Below are 23,918 nucleotides of genomic sequence, written 5' to 3' on the forward strand. Positions count from 1 at the left end.
AAATATCTGTTGAAAATCAAATCAAGCTGACAAAGCAATGTGGAAATGGTTTGGAATACTTCCAAAGAAAAGATCAGAACAGCTACAGACAAACAATGTGCACTGGACTGTGAAGCCCACTTTGCACCATCACAGGAAGAGAAAAAACAACATAAATGTGCATTATTGTTCTCATCTATTAAAAGAGTTGAGAGTATAGTTAAAATACCAAATAAAGATAGTCAAACATGATAAAAGGCAGTACATTCCTGTCACAGATATGTATTTATTTCTTTGTCCAGAGTTAGCACTGCAGCCTGAACACCTTCTCCCTCACCCATTCTTAATCAGAGCTGCTTGTATGTATTTACACAGCACCCATAAAAAGGTAGACTCCATAAGCACCAACCACCACAGTAACATATTACTCCAGTGAATGGGAGAACATAAACAAGTGCAGTCTACAATTAAGATGCCTTAAAAATCTTTTAAAAGCATGGGTAATTTAATGTTGTGTAAGCAACTAATTGGTTTCTTACAAGAAAAAAGAAAGCAACCCTTTGAATAACCTTTCCAATGCAACATTTTTTCACAACTGAGAAGCAGAAATCACTGCTTTTAAGAAACATCTATTTAGAATGCAATGATTCAGAATATTTTCAATTCATTTCATTAGTCAAGTCTAGTACATACTGTTACACCACTAGGATGACTAGACCCTTATTTATCATTTTCCTAAATTTTCTTCTAATCAACAGCATCAAACAGGTACACAATGTGGGTTTGTACCTGAGAATGCAGGGTCATCAAAGTATCCTAATATTAATCCATGTTAAACCATAACAGACTACATAAACTTCCCAGCTGAATGTTAACCCTGGTTCTCAAGCTACTGAGAGCATGAGAAAATTTAGTTATGTGAGAAAGAGAGAACACAATAAAATTCCTTGGATTTTTTTAAAAGATAAAAACAGAGAGCCACAGAAACCTGCATAGTTGAATATGGGAAAAAGTACTTTAGTCACTAAAATACTATGATATACTTGATTTACCCACTGAAAAGCCCAAGGCAAATATGGTTTTTTCAGGTTAAAGGTGTATTTCATTCAGTTACATTGTGTAGTTCAAGAGAAAAAAAAGAAACAGATTCATGTACATTTTGCAAAGCACAACACACTTTCTTTAAAGCACAGTAAATAGGAGTTAACAGGGCTTTGGAGCCAACAGCATCACCAAAACTGAAAGAGAATTCACAATAGAATGATATGGCGCACAGAAACTGTGCAGTCTTCCTTTGCTTTCTCTGTCAATCAGTCAATAGTTCACAAAACTTCTACTTGTGACTACACAAGGATAAGGAGTTAATACAGGCCTGTGAAGTCTCAACACACTGCAATGGTGTTGTTAGTGAAAAAAGGTGGGAATAAAGGGTACCTCCTTCATCAGATGGCCTTGTTATCTCACTGCAGTAAGAAAAGGTAGGGTTCGTGTCAGAGCCATCTGACTTATAATCTCCCAGACTGGTAGAATGTAAATACTGCTTACTGTAACGGCTTGCTCTTTCTACAAAGGTAGAAAGAAATAAAGAATATCACAGTAAATAGATGATGGAAGTGCAAAGACAAGCAACAACATAAACCCCACCACTGCTAACATTGTTATTCATACTCTGATGGCATTAAAATTAGAGAAAAGTAAATTCTTTGCAATTTTGTTTCCATTTTGAGCATCATTAGTTCCAAAGCTTGCTTTAAAATCTAATGCAACTAAGCTTGTTCTTTGCTTTAAAAGAATAGCAGAAATGGAAGGTGGTATTGAGATACCGGAAATGGAAGGGATAAAGAATACAAAAATTTCCAGTGGGAAATCAAATTATTCCTTTATCCCAGCATGCATACAAGTGCATGTGGAAATACAGCTGTATGTTGATCAAAAGAATATTTAAAGACCCAAAGTAGCAAAGGAAATGCATGTGAAAAATTACACATTCAAAATAAACACTCTTATGCAGGAAAAGAATCAATAAACTTGTAAAGCCAAAACCCACTCCCTGTTATTACATTACTTTCTCTCCTTTTCCATGTATCCTAAAATTATTAACATCTTGGATTTCAAAAAATAGAACAAAGCATAATGTCATGTGCCATATAGGCAAAATGTGCACAGAAAAGAAATCAATTTTGTAAATAGGTCACTTTCTCTAACTCTGAAATTTTATAAGGTCCAACTATTTGAAAATTCTACTTATAGCAAGGACAAAGTAGGTCAATGCTTTTTAAATGGCTACTTGTAAGTGGCATGAATAACTTGTTAAGATAAGATTTATTTCACTATTTCTTATCTGCACATGTGATTACAGCTGAAGTTCCTGTAAAATACTGCTTTTAAACTGTAACAGTTATAAATATATATACAAGTATGCTTATAAAACATGTGGCTGGCATATTACCTGAAAATTTACAGTATCAACTTAGTTTCACAAACATGAAAAGCTGAACTGGGGAAAAGTCAGGATATAAGCAATACCAGAAAGCATATGCAGACTCCTAGACTGAATATTGTCCTCCAGAGGATCAATGTCGAAGATGGAGCCAGGATCTGTGCGCCAAACTTTAAGATCTTTTTCCAAAGCACAGAAAGTATAAGACAGACAAACAACAAAGGAAGTAAAAGCATGAAAGGAATGAGATTTAACAATCAATAATCAATCTCCTTCATCTAGAAATTACCTAGATATTCACTTGAAGATATCAGAAAGCCTAATTTCCTGCTTAAAAGAACTTAGTGCATTAATTTTAAGCACTGACATTACTTTGGGGAGACTTTTGCTCCAAATTTTTTGCATTTTCTAAACATGACCATAGTATGTTCTTAAGTCTAAATAAATGGAAATCAGTTAATTATCACATATTAGAGCTCTCTTCCAGCAGCAGAACCAAAATCATCAGAGCTGTTTTATTTCCCCAGTTCACCAGCAGCATCCTTATGTGTGGACATGCTGCAGTGTATATCCCTGTTGCTGACAGCTGGCAGTATACAACTCCACAGCTGACAGAGACACTACAGACTCTCCTCTGCATACAGCAGAGATCATGTCAGCATAAGAAGAATCAGGGCCATAGCTCACCCAAAATAAATTTCTACTAGTTGCTTAATTCATGTAAACTCAAAAGTATCTATCTTTCTTCATTAATATTAAAAAAATGAACTAAGGTGACAAATTCAGCTGTAGAAATCTGCATTGTACACATCTACCATAGGATAAAATTACATCCACTCTTGAACTTAACAAGTAATTCCCTGTGCCAGTGTGTGCCCAGGTGGCCAAGGCAGCCAATGGCATCCTGGCCTGGATCAGCAATGGAGTGGCCAGCAGGACCAGGGCAGTGATCATCCCCCTCTACTTGGCACTGGTGAGGCCACACCTCAAACCCTGCATTCAGTTCTGGGCCCCTCAGTTCAGGAAGGACATTGGGGCGCTGGAGAGAGTCCAGAGAAGGACAATGGAGCTGGGGAAGGGTCTGGAGCACAAGTCTGATGAGGAGAAGCTGAGGCAGCTGGGAGTGTTTAGCCTGGAGAAAAGGAGGGTCAGGTGACCTTGTCATTTTCTACAACTACCTGAAAGAAGCTGGAGTGATGTGGGAATAGGTCCCTTCTCCCATGTAACAGGATGTGAGAAAATGGCCCCAAGTGTGCCAGGGGAGGCTTATATATTGGATATTAAGAAAAGGTTCTTCACTGAAAGGGTTGTCAAGCACTGGAACAGGCTGCCCAGGGAAGTGGCTGAGTTACCATCCCTGGAGATATTTAAAAGATGTATTGACATGATGCTTGTGGACATGGTTTTGTGGTAGGCTTGACAGTCCTGGGTTAATGGTTGCGTTTGATGGTCCTAATGGTCTCTGCCAATCTAAATGATTTTATGATATTAGATATGTCTAAAATTAATAAATCTTTTAATCTCTTCAAACCAGTTTCAACTAAAACCTTGATGTAAAATATAACCAGTCAAAGCACAAATCTACGAGATCACACATTTTTACTATAGTTTCTTCTTGGGCAGACCTGGCTGCAAGATTTACTCCCTATTCTGTAAGTAGGAAAAAAACTGTCTTCCCAGCTTTGTTCTTTTGCTGGTTTGAGAGGTACCAAGCTAAGTAATGGGTTGCAGGTAAAGTAGGACTGTGAGGACCCCAAACATTTCATGTTTCAAATGATTAATAGCCTAGATGCAATGGAAAGAAGAGACAGAGCTAACAAAATTAACCCCATGGCTTTAGAATACATTCAATGTATGTACATTACACTTTATCTACCACAACTCCCATAAGGTGAGGCGTAGCGCTAACTCCTTCCTGGCAAGATAAACTAAAGCTAACTCAAAGTCTTTTGATAAAAAATATGTTAGTCCTAATGGAGACAAATTAAGCACCTACATAAAGTACTGACAGGCATGAGAAGGGGTAGGGGAATTGGTGAACGCCCAACTGTCCTGTTTGATCATGCCTTAGCAAGTGAAAATATAAGTATGGCTTCATGGCAGCACCAGCGCAAGAGTCATTGATTTGTATTGATTTTATCCATCTCTGTAGTCTGAAATAACATACATAGAATCAGAATCTTGGCAATATATAAGACAAAACAGTTTTCATTCCCTGGTAGTTTTTGCCAAGGTAAAATATCCTTATATTCATGTGAGAATTGTGGTTTCTCTTTAGTAACAGATCCAAAGCTCACCAACATCAATTTACCTTGATGGGTTTAGAATAGCTTAGTAGGGTTAAAACTAGTGTCTATTTGCCAGAATAGTGTCATTAATTTTAGCAACCAGGCATTTGAAAGAGTAGCTCTAGTTTCACCAATAATACATTAAAAATCAACCAGAGGGATTCTGACACACTTTTCCTAACTGGCTGAACAATTTACAGCTACAAAAAATACTCACGAGAGTCCTAAGTACGTTTTTCAGTTTGCACATTTTTCTTTGAGCTGCCAAGGACATTTCACAAGCAGGGAGCTCACTGCTTCTTTTTAAATGAGTAGATATTATAATTGCAATTTAATTCCAAAAAAAGTTCTAGCTGAAATAGTCATGGCCTTTTTCCTTTAAATAGTTGTACAATTTTTGCTGTTTGGCAGGCATGGGAAATTAAGAATTTCTTTGTGTTTTGATACTGGAGTATTTTTAGATGATAAATAATTATATATATTTCAGTTCTTACAGCTCACGAATCTATCTCAGGAATCCTTCATTCCAATCTGCCTGTCCTAGCAAGGCTTCAGCTGCTGAACATGGGATTGCACACATGGTTCTTACACAGGGCTAGAGCACACATGCAATGCAGCAGAGAGCAGGAGGCTTGTAGCATACACTAAAGAGCAAATTGCAAACTGAAAGTTACACTGCAATTTCACAGAAGCCCTTTTCTTTCTCTTTGGCTGCACCACAACTATGAAAGTGAGCAGTGATGGAAGATCATCAGCATCTGTCCCAGGCAGAGCTCTCTTAACACACACTTCTGGGAAACCCCTTCTCATATACTGCAGCTACAGACACATAGAGGATGGCAACAAAAAAGGGAAGAAATAAACTTCCTTATGTGGGGGAGACTTATTCGGGGACTTTAAGGAACAGACTGAAAAAGTATCTGCCAGGAATAACATAGTTAACCTTGCTGTAGGCAGGAGGACGGCCTGTGTGACCAACGTTAGTCCATTTCACCTGCAATTTCTCTGGGTTTTGAGATGCAAACTTAAAGTCAGCCTCACTGTTATCACTATATATGAAGAATTTTAGAGTGCTATCTCAGTATGGCTCTTTTTGTACGTAGATCCTCTGGGGATCATGGCTGCAAAGCACAGAAAAAACATAAATGGGGGACACAAAAAACGAAAGGAAATGAGAAGGAAAAAAATATATTACCGCTTCCTTTGCCATAGCAGACTTGCTGACTTTTCAGCAATTTCAAATATCCACTTTGATTTTTAAACAGAGCTCATTATGATTATGCCAAATAATACCGTTATGCAATACCTTGTCTTTACATATGAATCTAATCTGTATTCTACCCCTTGAACACTCATCTTTATCTTGGGCCATCTTTCAGAACATCACTTCTCAACACTGGTAGTTGGCTTACCAGAGATCTAATGAGTTAGTGATGAATTACAGCTTGAAGTATTTTAAAAGCTGTGTGAAATTGTGAAACACAAGGTAGATAGATATGTGCAGTTCTGAAGAAATTAGTGACTGACAGAAAGGGAAATTTTAAACTAGCCTGCAAAATTTAAACATTGACAGCTCGCAGAATCAGTTTTAATAATCTTTCTTTTGTGTACAATTGTAAAACTTTGACCTTCCTTTTAGAGTCAAAATTCAAATTTAAAGTAATATTAACAACTATCCATGTTTTTTTTTAATGTTACAGATCAAAAAACAATATATCTCCCATTCATTCCCATTATGACTTCTCTAGAAGCTGACATGGAACCCGCAGTTCAACCATAAGTTTCATGGCGAGAAAAGAGAGAAAATGGAATCTGGAGAGCACAAACAGGGGCTTTTATCTTCCCCACCATGCCTTCAATAACAACAGTATTTAACAGCTTACCAACAATTATTCCAGGTCTTCTGTCCATTTCAACGATATGTGGATGCACACCTTTGTATGCTGCATCACTCACAATTTGGGTGTTTTTTCGTACACGCTCTGTTATAGGATCATCTACCACTGGGGTGAAGCCTCTTCCCTTTGTCTTCTCAAAATCTTCATGATATTTTACCTAGGAAAACAAGGAGAATTACATTTTTCCCCAGGTTGCAATTGACAGCAAATGGTTATTCTGTGCAAGAATACATATATGTTTGGTTTATGAGGCACTCGTATACTTTGACTTTGCACCATAACAGAATTATTAAACACATAAGATAGGCCAGCCAAGTATTTTCTATCACCTTAACTAGTTTTTATGATATTTTATTATCAAATTTGCATTTCTTGTCCATTGATACTGAGTTAGGCACTAGCTTAAGCAGCAAAGCATCGTCTTACTATCACACAGGACACAAAACAGCCCTGCCCTCAGGAGGTCATCTGGTGCATTCCCTTCTTCTCAAAGACAGGATAGCTGTCTACTGATGCAGACAAATACATCAGTCAGTAAAAACATTCCAGCAGTAGTAGTTCTAAAGAACTCAAGCATTTTCATTTACTGATAATTTTGACTACTTGCACAGTATCACACAAAATGTATATTTTGCCCTTTTGTTTTATCATATGTCAGCTGGCTTTAAAAATAGGTTTTTAGAAAGAACAACAGTTATTCTAAACTGCTTGCTTTAAAAGAAAATATTAGAAAAAAGGACATTAGAATAGAAAGTGTTACAGCACCAAGTGTTGGAACAAAACCTCAGTATTAGTAAGAGTTATAAAGGTAGTACTGCTTATTAGGTATATTTACATTATAAATAACTTAATCATCAATTCATTAAATTGACAAACATTCTCACACAAGCTGATGCACACAAAACAACTCATTCCAAGAACCAAAGTCACGCAGAAACCAGGAACATGCACAGGCACAAGGTGAAGTGTGTCACCTAATCCAGCGAAATTGTGATGCTCAAATGATGTGTGTACATTTTTAAAGGAAAAAAAACCAAAAAAAATGGACATTTAACTGTTAGAAAACTGTTTATTAGTATTTTGAAAATGTTCATTACACTCCTATGCAGTTAGCAACACTCCCTCTACAGGTGTAAGAAGAAAATATTCCTTCCATACCTGAGGAGAGATTTTCATTAGTTACCTATATTAATGGAAGGCAAAATCCAGTGGAAATCAAGTGCCATTCCTTAGAAGGCTCTAGTCACAGGAAGAAAGTACCCTACCATTGAGATGTTGTTTTGTGTTTCTTTGACATGCCTTAGCTCAGGTGTGTCTAGAAGCACACTACGTCTACCTTTCATCTGCCTCTGATCACTGCTGTACTTGACCTGAAAAACAGCAACAACAGCACAGGTGAATTTTTTTTGCTTACAGAAGGAAGGATGGTGAGAATCATCAGTACTTTTCCAAACCACAATGCCCAACAGTTCTTTCTTTAACTCATGTGCCAGTAAATTATTTCACAATGAGGATACAGATGAGCTTGTATATTGGTAAGGCCAAAAGGCACACTTATTCCATCAATCACTTACTCAAAATAAAGTATTCATTTAAAAGCTGAAATTTGTGACTGTTTGAATGACATTAGGGAAATAATTCATTTATCAACTGAAAAATAAGATAAACACTAAGAAAACACCACTGTGACTTAGAACACCCTTCAAAACTGATGATAAACTACCTCCTTATTACTGAGACAGACACAGAATCTGTGGGATTGGGATTACCTGAGAAGCCCAGGGATTTTCAATTCTTACAAGAGGATTAATTCTTTGGAAGACGTATAACTCCTATTCACTAGCCAGTCTTTACTAGCAGCACAAAGCAACATGTCTGGGAAGAATCTGAATATTTTGTTTCCTAAACAAATGTTTGAGCTCTGGGTTTTGTGCATCAGTAAGTACTGAATCTCTTACATCACATTTCTCCTGATTAGCTTATTTTGTGGCATTATACAGACTAGTAAAGATATAAGGTTAATTATCTGTTTAAAAAAAAACAAAAAAAAAAAACAAAAAAAAAAAAAACCCACCCAAATCCTAAAACAGTGAAAGTAGCTGAACCTACTTATTGGTTTGGGAGTGAGCACTCTTACAGTTTTTTCTGTCTTGTTGAGTTCTTCTACCAACAGCCTCTCTTAGCTCTACATCGCACAGTGACCTGTGCACTGTGTTAGTTAATATTTTAGATTTACCTATGTATTCACACTCCAAGTATTACTTCTTAAATGAGTCATGCAAACCTATTTCAACATGTGTTTGTGATGAGAAAAACCATGTATTGAAACTGTCTAACCCTCCTTAAGATTATATATTGGCTAAGAAAGCACACCCATGAAAATATATATCTTGGTATCTGTGTTTCGTAGGTAAGTTTGAAGTAATATGTGAGAAACAAAAATAAATGGTACTGCATATTCTTCAAAGGCTTCTTAATTAAAAGCAAATTCTCTTAGAAAATATATTCAGCTACATATGCTTTTGAATATAAGGAATTTTCTGGATAGAATAATTATAGTCAACATAGGTTGATTTTTATCTTTCTCGTTAACATAGAGGAGTTTTTATCCCTGTAAGTCTTGAGAAACAAAGTGAATGAGTCACTTGGAGAAATACATTTAATTTTCACAAATTAAAAAAATATTTAAAGACTAGAACTGTTGTGAGATTTTCCTCTCATTTTCAACTACACGCCTCAAAAATAATTGACTTTGGTAAATATTCATGAGCATTTTAAGAACATGATTAAAATACATGTAGTTACAATGTCAGATTCCATTCCTTTGTCCTTAGACATATTCCCTGATAAATCCAACCTACTTTTCACTCCTACACTCAGTTCTCAAGTGTTCATTACTTGTAATTCTCTTCTACCACAGTGATTCTGCATGAAACCTCTTCTACTTACCATCTGCAGTGACTTTGCCATGGATTTTGTTTCAGTGTTGAGGACAGACTGCAACGTAACTGGTCTTATCCTTTACTCCATCAGGCTTTTCACACTTTTTCCTTGTTTCTTAATAGAATTGCCTCCTGCTTCTTACACTACTTTAGTAGCAATTACATTTTATCACCATAAAAGCCAAGAAGTAGATATTATCTTACTCTTTAGTATTTAGCAATGGGACCTATTTAGAACTACTCAGCTCTAACAGAGGTGGCATGTCACAGAATGGAGTGGACACTTCCACATCTTGAATCACAAAAAAAAAAAAAAATTTGCACTGAGCTTAAATTCTCATTTCATTTTTTTCTTTACTGCAAAGAATGACTGACCTCTAGTGACTCTCTCCTTGAAAAATACTGATACCAACACAACCACTTACTTTTTTAGCAAAAATAACCAGACAACCCTGAATATGTTTGTTGCACATATATGCAGTCCATGTCCTCAAAGAATAAAACCAATATCTCATCAGTGAATGATGTAGTTGGCTTTCTTTGACATAGCAAATATAAAAGGAAAAGCATATCCATGTTTATATTTCTACACCAACTGAAAAATCTGAATGACAAAAAGATGCAAACAACTTGCCGAGCTGATATTATCTTGATTCTTCCTGACTCTCTCCATCTCAGGAGTGACACTCACAGCAGTAGCTTTGCCAGGCTGCTCTCTGTAGTGAATCTATTATTTAACAGAATAAAATATATATTCATACTATTTCAGGTATAGCAATATATCCTTGTTTTATATAAAACTGCATGATTTCAAAGGTCATCCAGGAGACAACAGAAAAGCTAAAATACATCTGAAGTTTATTACAGTTTATAGAACTTGACTTTTGAAAGCTAAAACCTTGAATTTTTTTTTATTGTACAAGCTGTTTATTACTGCATTTCTGTGGATATATACCCACGTATGCACACAATATCTGGCATTTACCAGACTGGTCCTTGGCTCTACAGAGAAATAACTCGTATTTGGAATGGGGTCAAGCCACATGTAATGCAGTAAAGGCAAGCAGAGCATATGAAAAACTGAATTTCAGAAAGGTCCACTGTAAATACATATTTGTCAAGACACAGAAATTCCATAAGTTCTCCATCTATGTTCTAAATTCTATATATTACTTATTCAAAGATGATTAAACACAGAGGTTGCAGTACATCAGACAAGTGCCAATTGAATCCAGCCTAATTTCACCATGCATTTATTTAAATGTACTGTAGGAATATCCTCTTCATCACTCTGTAACCAAACACACCCAAGGCTGGATCAGGATCTAAAGCAGATCAGGACAGGATGTGGCATTGACAGACCAAGCAATCTGATGTTAACTCTAGCTCCACATGCTGGGAAGTCAGATACGGTAAATATTTAGTAACAGATTCTGGCAACAAATTCATACCAATTCATATATTTTTATGCAAAATAAATGCTTCCATACAAAAGCAAGCTCTTGGGTTTAAGTGGTAAGGTTAACTGTGCAGATACATTATGCTCCATAATTCTGCAGTGCACTGTGGCAGTAAGGCAGCTATTGCTTAAGCAATTGTCTTCCAGCACAACACAATTTTGGTCTGTCCACACCAATGTATTCCAATTGGAAAATTAATGTCTTACTAAAACTATGGTAAGCTTTTAAATGGATTAGACTTGCAAATTAACATTATAAAGGTAAAATGAATATTCAAGAATTAATGTTTCTAGAAATGGCTGAAGTTAACGAATCTTCACTCAAAGCTATTCCAGTGACTTGAAAAGCATTTAAACTTTCCAGTGAAATTTTCACAATGCAAAAATTGGTGAAGAGTAAACAACAGTGTGAGTAGAAATACTATACAGACTGGTTTGAAAAAGGGGAAAGCAATTTTTGAATAGAATACATTTTAGGAAAGCTAGATATATCAACCGTAATCTAGATGTTGTGTTAGAGGGACAGAATTCTTGAAAATTGTGACTCAAAATTATTTTGGTGAATGCAGCAGAAAGCACCCAGGGAAACACTGTAGCTATTTGTGGACCCATGACCCACAGCTGCTGATGGCAGCTCTCAGTGAGGAGAGTGCCTGGTCTCTCATGGACTCATCAAGAGGGTGCAACTTCATCAGTGCCAGAAGGCAGTACCATGCTCCAGTCCTTGCCTTCTTCTCTGTACCCCTGCAAATGGTTATCTCAGCCACTAAATACTAAATTCTGATGGGGAGGTCACTGAGGAACCAGAAGGAGACAGGTAAGGGGGCAGAAGTTCGAGCACAACCGTAGCTAATTCCTCACAAAGCAAAGAAAAATAAAACTGGAAACCATTTATTTTTGTAAAAAAAAAAAAAAAAAAAAAGAAGGGTCACAATTTTCTGCAAATATCCAAGGAAGAGAATAACATCTCAAAGCATTGCAGCCATTTCTTTAATAGAATATGAGATGGTTCACCTGCCATTTCCCAAACCAAGCAAAGCCTTCGCACAATTGCTTCCTAAGAGATTTTCAAGTAATTCCATTCCTTGAATTTGAACACCTTACAATACATTAGTTTCCCCCAGACTAAAGGAAAGGCATAGTTTCAGAATGCAGAACTTCATATTCATCTTCCATACCCAAAAATTACACAAAGTATTAAAGGATAGCAAAAAGGATAGCAACTTCCCATGCTGACATTCTCTTGATTCCTCTTGACCCTTTCCATTTCAGGGGTGACACTCATGGGCGTAGCTTTGCAGAGCTGTTCTTTGTACTGAACCTAGCAAACATGTCAGAAGATATTACAACAGAGATTTCCAAGTAATAGAAATACCTAAGTGTGCTAGACATCACTACAGAGTACATTGCATTTGGATGGAAAGTACCATTCCTTAATAATCAATCCCATCTTCCCACACAATACTTCGTACTCACCCGCTGGCAGTTCTTCTATTTCAAACACAGACAATTGTTATTTCAATAGGAATACTTCACTCTCATTCTTATGAATCAAAGTGCAAAGCTGAGGAATTATCATTATTATGATAATCAATTATTACCATTAATTGATTAAATCGGTCTTTTTGGACAAACAGAACGTAGCACAAACACCACAGACATATTCACCAAGACACAAGCACATTTAATACAGCAGAAAGAATTGTGCAAGAAATGAAAATGGGGCACACATTACTGATATTCTTCTGGTTTTCCTTAACTCTCCTTAGTTCAGGTGGATCAGAAATAGTTGTTGCACGCCGAATTTCCTCCTTGTATTTAATCTGCACAATAGATATTACAAAAGGATTATCAATTTAAAGAAAAGAGAGATAGGCACTAAAACACATCTATCACTTTATACTCTTGCACATACACGTACTGCACTACTAGACCACATCTACTAACACCATTGGTCTGAAAAGCAACAGTTGTACTTAATTTATAAAACAGTCTGCTAGGGTCTCTGATGCATCTTCTTTAATGCAATGCAGCAGAGAGTGCTTAAAACAATTCTAGTGTACTAAAACTCTTACAGTGGGAATATACATCACATGGGATTGTGGCTATTTTCACCATAATTGGGGTGCTCCATACACTACTTGGAGATCAACACCACTTTGAAAATTACTTGGTCTTACTATTTACTTGCTATGAAGTCTACCAATCCATTTCAGAAACCAAGCCTTTTAGGTGTTCCTAAAAGGGTGGATGGCTTCAAAGTCTCATTGAATTTCTTTAAAAACACATGGGACACGCAGTTGAGGATGTAGTTGTCTGGATTGTTGAAGCTTTTGCAGGTGCTGTCAGATATATACTGGTTTTTTCCTAACATTTAATTTTCAACTCTCTTCTCGAGACCTGTTACTTCTGGAGAATGCCCAATTTCATAGCACAGACAAAACAACTTGTTTTCCTCTAAGCTCATACTTGGAAGCTGCTTTGACTGAAATTTATAAATAAACAAAACCAAACCAGCCCAAAATACAGACCAGGAATGGAAAATCACAGTCCAGACAGTTTAGGACTGGCAAAAACACTATAGCACTAGAAAAAAGGGTCTTTTAATAGAGACTATTAGGTAAGTTTAAGAATTGGCAGTGCTACTCATCCTTAAAATGCTGCAAAATGTCTGTTACTTGAATTTTAATAAGACCCCAGCTTTGTGGTATTGACTGACATACCACAGGGGTTTTCTCACAGATTTCACACTAACAAAAACACAAATAGATTCTCCCAAAGCACTTCTTCTTCCTAGCGCTGTGTCTAACCCTGCCTGCTCTACAATATAAACAAGTTTTTAAAAAGCCCTTAGTTATTTGTACCTTCTCCTCTGAATTCAGCTACAGCCCATGGGTCAGTGGCTTGCTTTGAAAGTTCTGTGAGATTTTGGCTTCTTCCAAACCAATCATCACAACAGGTGTGGTAACCTCAACCTCCTTGGCTGCCACCCCTTGTATTTTAGGCTTTGAAAACACCATTCTTATGTATTCCTCCTATATATGTAGTCTGGAAGAATCTGATCACTTTCAGAACATGATTCAATGGACTTTTTTGTGTGGTTGGTTGTACTGTGTTATTTTGGTGCCCTGGTGCTTCTTTCAGTGCAAATTTGCTTCACATTCAACATACTAGTTTTGTTTAGCCCAGAAAATAGTTTTAAGGCTGTCCCAAGTTCTTCTGGCTAAATTCAAAAATAGGTGTAAAACATTTAAATCTAATGGATTCAGAATTGGTGTAATTTACCCTTCCTTTGGGACTCCAGTAAATTACACAATAGAATTTCCCTCTTACTGCACAATATAATTTCCCTCTCTCTGACATGTAATTTGAAACATTCTTGTACATTGCCTTTAAATTTGGCAAGATACACCTCTAATAAATATTATGCAAGACTAAAGTAATTTCAAGTACACTACATGTAATAAAATACCTTTTGTAAAACATTAACTCTACACAAAGACTAGCAAGGTAAAGGCCATGCTATTTACATAGTACTACTACACTACTAATGCATTTTGTACTTCCCTTGGTAGGTTTTTCCTCAAATGTGTTTACTGGCATACTGATCAACCTTTCATTTTTCCCTCTTCACCACTATTTAGGATTTCTAAAACAGCAAGAACAGTGTACACTATTTTTCCATTTCACTTTGAAATGTATTGTGAAAAAGCATTAGAGTAAGACTTCTCCTTTCTGTGTGACTACTCTTGAAATAAATGTCTGTGGTAATTGGAAATTTAAAAGCAAAATAACAACCAAAAAACTAAACAAAGAAACAAAAAAAAAACCCCTCAATCTCAAATCAAGAAAATCAACAGCTTCCCAACCAGCATGTTTCAACTGTTTAATATCCAACTATTTCAGGATTTAGGACGCATGATAGCTTGCACTGTGACTCAAAATGACAAGATGAATAATGATGGATAGAGTAGGAAAAAAATTCTAAGCAAAATATGAGCTTTTCAAGATTTTTGGAAATTCTTTACTGACCTTACTTTGGTGGGAAATTAGGTGTTTAACACTATTCAATAAACAATGAAATTCTATGAGAATAAGTGTCCAGAGACCCTAATTCATATTCTAACTAATACTTAAACACAACATAGTATCATGTCTATACATTATTTTTGAACTATACTTAAAAAAAAAATCTAATACTTATAAAAGTCATGTCACAAACATAAAAATTGCCCCAGAGGAGTCCCCACCAAATATAAAAAGGAAATGAACAACACATTTACAAGGGTTTTGCTGCTTGGCAGTCACTTTCCAGGTTTTTTCCAAGTTTTGCCACATATTTAGCAGAAGGTGATGTATTATTTGAAGAAAACATTTATTTTGATATTTTATTTTAATCTGCCTATTAAAGTAGGCAGATTAAAATAAAATAGGCAGGCCAAAGACATTGGGCGTCCTTAGATAAACAAAATCAATTCAGAACTAATCTCACCAGATCCACAGATCAACATGTGACCAGCCTCTAAAGACTCAACCCTCCACCTTTTCACATAGGTGAAATCTGGACATAGTTTTTCTCATCTTGAAGTACAAACTGTATTAAGTCCTATGCAATACATGCAGTCTCTAACAGAACATGACAGATTTTCTTTTTTGTCACATGGTATTTTTCTAACCTGCAAATACAACTGCTGTTCAATCTGTCATATGGGGAAATGCATCTCACATTTCTCACTCCTGAGAGTGAGAAGTTTTCCTATCGACAAACCTTGAACAAAACACTTTCCTCAAATGTTTAGTTAAAATATTTTCTTATTTTTCTTAATGTTTCAATTAGACTCTCTACTTTGGACACAGAAGTACTACAGTAGAGGGGAGTTCTGGCTGTGCTAGAGTAGAACTCTATATCTAAAATCCATTGGACAACTATCTGAATGAGATGTGCGATAAGAAAATTGAGAACTCTTTAGTAAACAAAACGGTTAAAAAAAAATTGCTCCACCTTTCACTCACATAAGAATAATTTATGATAATAGCACTTACCGAACTAATATTCTGTTGATTTTTCTTTACTCTTTCAATCTCTGGGGTATCTTTTACAGCTGTGCCAGCTCCTACTTCCTTCTTATAAAACACCTTCATTTCCCCAAAAGAAAAGATAATTATCAGACTGTTAGCAATGCAAATGCTAGTTCTCATAAAAGGGCTAGGCAATTTTCCAAGTTCCAAATTGGTCTGACTATAAATCTTGCTAAGAAAGCAAATACTTTAATTTTTCATAAATAAGACTAATTGTCAATAACTATGATAACATAGTTTTCAGCTGTAACCCAGCTAACATATTCTCATCCTTTAAACTGATCTCAGTATTTTTAAGTATTTGACATATTTAAATTTGGAAAAAAATATTAGAATTTATATAATAATGTATAAAGTTTTACAAATGTAACTTTATGCTTGAGTAATTTCATCCATTTCAAAGTTATTGAAGGTACATGTACATGCAGGATTTCATTTGGTTTCTGTAGTCTTCAGATCTTAAAATACTGTGAGAAGTGAACAGATATTACTATTATTTCTAAGTTAACAGACCAGAAAATTGAAATATTCATGGAAAAATAACCATAACAAACCAGAGCTACAATCCAAGTCATGCAATATTTGACTCCTAGGTTCAAGCCAGAAAGCTGAGGACTGTATCTAAATCAAAACTCACTTCTTAAAAGATACACATGCTGTTTATATAATTCCATTTCAATTGTTTCAGTAAAGGATAAACACAAAGCACCTCAGTAGAATCAATCATTTGAAGTTACTGAAAGAGATAGTAAATAACTGCTCCACAAGTTCCAAGAATGGTTGCAATTTAAATTACCATGGAGCACCAGCTCATGCTGCAAAACTCCTAAAGAAGTTTTACTGGATTTTCAGTATTTGGTGTCACAGCTGTTACCACTCTAGTAAGTATTTCCAGCCCATTAGTGTAAAAAACAAGTCTGATCCTGAAGTTAATAAAATTAATCTTTATCATTTAGTATTTCTGCCTCTTTTAAATCAAGATTTATTTAAGTTTTCCTATCAACAAACCTTGAACAATAAAAACATCATTTTTTATTAATTCCTCCAACTTCCTGGAAGTTCTCCATAGCCTGGGGTGAATACTACTGCCAAATATTCTAGAGAAGAGTCAATGTCTGCAACTAGTATTTTAAATATTCAGAAAACCTTTAACAACCTAGAATTTTGTTTTACCATGTGATAACAGAGACAGTTCATGAGTAAGAACTTGAAAATTCTTCTGCATCATATCAGTTAGAAAGATTTAAATTGTGGACTGGACTACAATATATTTTTCTCCTCTACCAAGGAAGGATTGGTAAAATATGTTGGAGACAGGAAATTTTCTATGAAAGAGATGACCGTGAAGTAAATATCCTTTTATAAATCATCTACCAAATGAGCTAGTGAGCTAAAAGCAGCAGCGATCTTATCTGCAGAGCTAGTTGTTATTTTTTGTCCCTTAAGGCAGAAAATACTTGAGACAAAATCCAAATATCATAAGATTATTAGGGGTCATTGTATTTTTTATCTATTTGGGCTGCTTCCAGCTGTATCTTCACTCAGTAATAATTTGCCTTTATCATCTAAACTGCACAGAAGGATGAAAGATTAAAACAGAGAGAAAGAAGAAAAAAGGTAGTTCAATCACTGCTGTAAACGCTTTCCTACATTTGGAAGACCCAACTCACAAAGAGGAACAGGACAATCACAAAAGAAAGCAAATACAAATCACCTCAAAGACAAAACATTTTGTTTCTTATTATCCAGAACACTAACAAAGAGGATCACTGTCAGCCTTGGCACTGAAAGCTCAGACCTCCAGGGCTGCAAGGGGTTCAGATGCATCAGAGCCTTGTCAAGGCTGAACTAAGTGGTGATACCTATCTTAATTGAGCCTGGTACCTAAATGTTAGTGAGTCCACACTGCCAGAGCCACTGACCTACTTGAGGACTTCATCAAAAGCTATAAAAGACTGGAGCAGGGAGGAAAGCTGATCACACGGGCTGGCTTGGATGCCTCTGTTCCAGGGAGTTTTAGCCTGACAGGACACCAGTGCCATGAGAAATGGGGATAACCACACCACACTATGCTGCAGGGCACCATTCCAGGAGCCAACAGGTGACAGGAAGAAAAACTGGGCCAGTGAGCCTGTCAAGAGCTTCTTCTAGAAAGATGCAGCTTTCAGCTGTCCTCATTCAAAGGGAGCAAAAGGGCAGGTGACGGCTGGAGATGACCACAGCCTGGAGCAGGCTCAGAGAGGAATCTCCTCTGCTCTCCCCACAGGCTCTTACTCCCCTGCAGAAGCCTCAGCTGTCCATGGGAGCTGCAGACAAACACCTCTGGGAGGAACTGAGTTTACTCAGTTACTTCTGAGAGCTGGAGAAGCTGAGGATATCTCTAAGTTAAGGAACATGTGTGTCAGATAATACTAAAAATATTTAAGTACCTTATATTCCTTTCTCTCAAATCATTGGCTTTATTAGTACTACTTAGTCTGCCATAAAAACCAGCCACTGACTGGCCTTTTGTTCTGGAGGCCAGATTTACTCCTCTTCTCTGTTATATTACAAGCAAAGGCAGAATTACAAACCAGCAGCATTAATGGGCCCTAAAAGGAAGTGAAACTTAATACATCCCAAACTGGGTAATTTTAGAAATGTAAGCTCATAATTTATATTTAGGGATAAACTGAAACTTAAATCTAGCATAAAATTTAAAAATATACCCAGTGTAATATAAAATATTTTTCTTTTTTTTTTTGAAATTTGATCTGTTCTAATTTTATACCCTAATCTTGATGCTCAGTACATGTGATAGGAAACAGATGAAAAATCTTATATGTGTAGTAAGAAGCCTAAGATTTTTTTCCCCCTCTTAAATAAAGTACTTCCTGGGGCTTGATGAAAAAAGAAAAAAAATCTTCATTTAAAAATAACTGTGGCTTGGCAAGGTGGTATAAGTGGTTTAAAAATTTGAAATAACAGTGTTGCACCTAGAAAAGCTGGATATTATTTTTACTGAAAGAAATGAGTGATACAGTTTTGCCAGGAAAATTATGGAAATGGTTCAAAGGACACCTACTCATAAGTTCCCTATTTTGCTCTGCGGCACAAGAGAGCCTATTGAAACTAAAAAATATCTGAAAAGTTACAAGCAAAGAGAGAAGCACTATTACTCACTGAACTGATGTTTTTCTGAGTACTTCTTATCCTCTCCATCTCAGGAGTGTCTGGGACAGCAGAATAGTTACAGAGCATCTTCTCTGCTTCATCTTTGTACATTTTCTGGAAAAATAATTTTTACATGTCTATGTTTTTTGGGCTCAAGATATCCAAACTGCACAAAAGATGCTTATTGCTGATGAACCTCCTCCTCCCTGTCCAGTATTTACGGAAACCTGTCTTCTCCATGATAGTGTTACCACTGTCTGCCCCCACACTAAAATATATATAATATACCTATATATAATAGATTCTCATCTATAACATACCTTCATATGTGATGTATCCTCATATATATTTCCCCTCACTGTCAGGATATACATAATGTAACATTAGGTAATTTGGTAATGTGAAAAGAGCTACCGGCAGATGTAAATAATTAAATTCAATTTACATGGTGTAACAGGCCTAAATACAAATAAGAATCAGGCAGTTAACACATTTTACTACATGTAAATTAATTTAGTATGGCTATGAAAGCCTTCACAGAGCTAGAGAAGAAGTATTATGAGCAGAGTTTGTCAAGCAGTTATTGTTACACAGAATCAAAACATTCAGCTTTTGACTATGTCGACCTGGCTTGCTACTTCTGAAGCTTTTTTGACCCACTGTATTTCTGGAATATATGGACCAATATGCATCCCTTTTCCTATCATTTCAGTCCCCAGATCCTTTTTATTCTTTCTGAATAAAAAATTATCCTATTCTTTCTGAAGAAAAAATAAAGGGGGAAAAAACTCATAACTAATATTACAACTGCCTGTACATGCTGTCTTCAAAGCTATTCTCATAGTATTGGTCACACTATAAAAATAAAATCTTCCATTTATTCAATTTAATATTTTTATTGTGCACTGCTTGTTTTTTTTTAGCTTAAGAATGTTCAAGAGGATTTAATGTTTTTAACATCTCATTGTGTTTTACTTTCAAAGTAATCTTAAAGTAATTAATTCTGTCCTCACCTGGCTGACAATTCCAGAAGCTTTTTTGGCTCGTTGTATATCAAGGGTATCCGTACCCACTTCCATTCCCCTTCCTTTAATTTCATTCTCCAAGTCTTTCTTGTATTCTTTCTGAAAAGAACAGCATTGGAAACATTCACAGCTGACAGACAAACTCTTAAATTTTTCCCAATTTAATCTGTGCAATTTCACTGACCAGCATTCATAAATCACCAAACAACTAATGATTCCACAGCATTAGTTTTGTAGAACCTATCCATGCAATGCCTACGCTGTAGTTGCTGGTGGGTTAAAAACTCTTTTAACAGGCTGCTCACTTTAAATGCGATGTAGCCTGCCACATCTACCTGTCTCTGCAGTTTTGGCAGCCACAGTCAGACTCATGTGAGAATTTCTCCACCTGCTGGGCTTTGCAAGACTGAGGTCATAATGCTTTAGCATCCCTCTATCTCCCACCTAAATAAGCAGCTCTTTAGACCTAAGAGCAGCAGGGGCCACAGTGACCAAGCACACCCAGGCCAGGCACGGCTCATGAGGAACAAGCACAACCTGCAAAAGGTGATAGGAAGGTCTAACTTCTGGGAAGTCTTAACTTCGCCCCTTACACTGATTATGCAAGTATTCAATTCTTTGCAACTCCATAGATTAGCTATTTAGAGAAATCTGTGTTTTCAGTACTGCCTAGATTGGTCACTACCTGGAACTCTCAGCCACAATAATTTGTTGCATTCTGTCAAATGGAAAGCTCGGCCCAGGAGCGGTACTGACCATGCTTGCAATTTCAGAAGCTTTCTTGGCTCGTCTTATCTCAGGTGTATCTGGACCAACATCCATGCCTTTCCCTTTAATTTCAGTTTCCAAGTCTTTCTTGTATTGCCTCTGTGAAGACAGAATTTATATATGATAGTCAGAAAATTCAGAGAGTTACAAGTAGATTTTTTTTTCCACAAGATACTCAAATTCAGGATTTAGAGTCAATCAAAACTTGCAAGAGTCACAGTTCTCAAGACTCTTGGTGAGCTGTTGTCAGAAAAAACACATAACAAACTACAGGAGGAAAACTTTTAGAAGATTTTCAGTGAATGTACAAATCTTTATCAATTAATTTTTAATGTGGCAGAGGGTGGGAGGAAATCAGCTCATGCATCTTGCTACAGTTTTCCTCTAAAGTAAAGGGGAAGTTTAGCTCTGCAGAACATGGTGTAATAAGTCTGTCCTTGGTGCCAGTCTAATTGAAACACATTTTACTTTTAAGAAAATATTTTATTTATGACAAGACTACATGTTAGAAATTTAATACCATACAGAACTGCTTCCAGTGAACTTCCAGATCAGGAAGTTGTAATTTATTCATTTAATAGGTCCTTCCTGAACCACAGCCATTCGGCAAGTGGCAGTCCTCATCCATGATTACCGCTTTTTCCTCATGACATAAATTATAAATAACCTGAAAACAAAAGTAATATTTCATCTTCAGCTTATCCAAGCAAGGATATGCTCCTTGTTCATCAGCAAATTATATTAAAAAGCAATATGGAAATATTGTATACAATAGTTGTAGATTTTTTAATAAAAAAATATTCTCAGCCAGTGCTATTTTCACTTTCAGTGCTGTAGCAGTAAAAATTCTTTTTTCTATTCTAGGTCATCTCTGCCTGTGGAAAATTCTTATTTTTCAAAGTAAATACATATAATACATAAAATTTTTAAATGCCTTTTACTTTTCTGTTTGTTAATTACTTTTAGCTTGTACATTAGTTAGGAAAAAAGGGAATATGTGTTTGTACTCAATACAATGGTTTGATCACTTACAAGAACGTGAGCAAAAAGACTTTCAGTCTTCTACCTCTGTCCCACTGATGTGGAAATAAATGTGGAAAACAGCCGTCTACTTCACAAACCACGTTTTTTTGCAAGAATTGTAAATTAACCTGTAAGAGTGCATCATCCCTCAATTCCTCTCTGCTAAAGGTGGGGTGGCAGATGTTTCCTCTGAGCTTCATATTGCATAAAACACCAAGGAAAAGACAATCCCAGGAGTTACAGCTATATATTCCTGCACTTCTTTACAGTGGATAAATTGGCCCTATCCATGGCATTCCCTCTGTTTTTTATGGATATATGTGTGTGTGTGCATGTGTATGTATATAAATATAAAAATATCTGGGTGTGTGTATGTGTGTGTATAAACATATATATATTATACTATAAATAAATAAATAAAATTTTATATATATAATTCTAAAATTATTCCCCCAGGCATAACATGAAGCATGAGCTTTGCCTTCCCTCTTCCCTCCCTACACCCTCCCCTTGGATGTCTGGATGACCACTCGAACTCATGCACTGGGAAAGCCTCAGCAGAGCCCAGCTCTAAATGCTGGATCTACTGACTCTACTAACAATCTCCAATGACCTTTTACTTGCCTAAAAATCTGAATTATCTGTCCTGCATTGTTTTTTTATCCAGAGCTTTACTATATTTTTCAAGCAAAACAGAAATAGCCTTAGTTTCAATACTTACATATTTCATTGTAGATTATGTTAAAAACAAAAAAAAAGGAATCTTTTGAGTATTACACAAAGTGAACCTTCTGTGATATTAATAACTTTGACTAGGATAACATACCTCATTTAGTATCTGAGCTGCATTTTTCACTCTAATCAAATCTGGCGTATCTTCAAACACTGTCATTCCTTTCCCTTTCATCCCTTCTTCCAGATCTTTTCGATACTCTTTCTAAGGATTAAAAAAAAGAGAGAGAGAGAGATTTCACCACTTCTTATTTTGTGCAAGATCTTGAAAAGAAATGCCACTTATTAAACATCTGAAGAGTCTCTTTGAAATTTCTATGAAATATGAATTAGTTGAAGTAAAGATCTGAGACTTAAAATAGAATTGGAAATTGTGAAATGAAAAGGAACAATGTTAAAAAAGTAAAAAGATTTCAATGTCGTCATATATTTTTTTGGGCTCTTGAAAACCAGCTGTGTCCTACACAGCACTAGCACACTGTTTAGGGCCCTTGTCTGTCTCTGGACAGATATTTTCACTGCAGTAGCATTTTCTTTCTGCAGACCAGCAGTGCTGTGGTTTTTACCTCAGTTCCACTAATGGCATCCCAATCAGGATGGATTCCCTAAACACTATACTAGGACCTGTTAAAACAACCTCTTGATAAATTAAAATGTAGAAGCAATATTCCTACCACATCACTCCTGTGCCTCCTAGACCCTGCACTGGTATGACCTATCAACATTCAGCAACTGCAGCCTCCAGAGTACTCAAATATTCAGTATGAAATTCAAAGCACACTAGAACCTGCCCACAGACATTTGGTTCTTTTTACTCTTCCCAGCTCCTAGAGAGCTGATGTAAGCCTATTGAAGTTCAAGATCTTTACGTTTTGTAAGGATTTTTAATTACTCTTCACATCTCCAGATAAGGGTTAGGCTTTTTTGGGCAAAGAAATTAGAAGAACATTGCACAAAATTTTTATCAGAATAATTTACATAGACATAAATTAATACTCCTAATTACATATTAGGTTTCATAAGCAGCAGTGAGCACCTTGATCTCCCTATAAGCGCTTTATTTAAATAAAAGGAAACCAGATATTTTTAAAGATGCTTCTCTTGATCATCAGAACCATGTCCCACAACAAGC

At 36.1% G+C, this 23,918-nt stretch overlaps 1 protein-coding gene across 1 annotated transcript in view; it reads right to left on the bottom strand.

The window, feature by feature from the left end:
* NEBL (nebulette) overlaps window positions 1-23,918 on the bottom strand; it is a 149,534-nt gene that overhangs the window by 26,635 nt on the left and 98,981 nt on the right. Inside the window, exons 15-26 of the mRNA XM_031066832.1 lie at window positions 22,881-22,991; window positions 21,020-21,130; window positions 20,252-20,362; window positions 19,248-19,352; window positions 16,050-16,142; window positions 12,737-12,829; window positions 12,235-12,327; window positions 10,182-10,274; window positions 7,871-7,975; window positions 6,591-6,762; window positions 2,506-2,598; window positions 1,414-1,542 (exon numbers count right to left, since the gene is read on the bottom strand). Of these exons, the coding sequence (XP_030922692.1) occupies window positions 1,414-1,542; window positions 2,506-2,598; window positions 6,591-6,762; window positions 7,871-7,975; window positions 10,182-10,274; window positions 12,235-12,327; window positions 12,737-12,829; window positions 16,050-16,142; window positions 19,248-19,352; window positions 20,252-20,362; window positions 21,020-21,130; window positions 22,881-22,991 (1,309 nt within the window). The remainder of the gene's footprint in view (window positions 1-1,413; window positions 1,543-2,505; window positions 2,599-6,590; window positions 6,763-7,870; window positions 7,976-10,181; window positions 10,275-12,234; window positions 12,328-12,736; window positions 12,830-16,049; window positions 16,143-19,247; window positions 19,353-20,251; window positions 20,363-21,019; window positions 21,131-22,880; window positions 22,992-23,918) is intronic.

Source organism: Geospiza fortis, unplaced genomic scaffold, assembly GCF_000277835.1.
Source record: "Geospiza fortis unplaced genomic scaffold, GeoFor_1.0 scaffold138, whole genome shotgun sequence".
NCBI lineage: Eukaryota > Metazoa > Chordata > Aves > Passeriformes > Thraupidae > Geospiza > Geospiza fortis.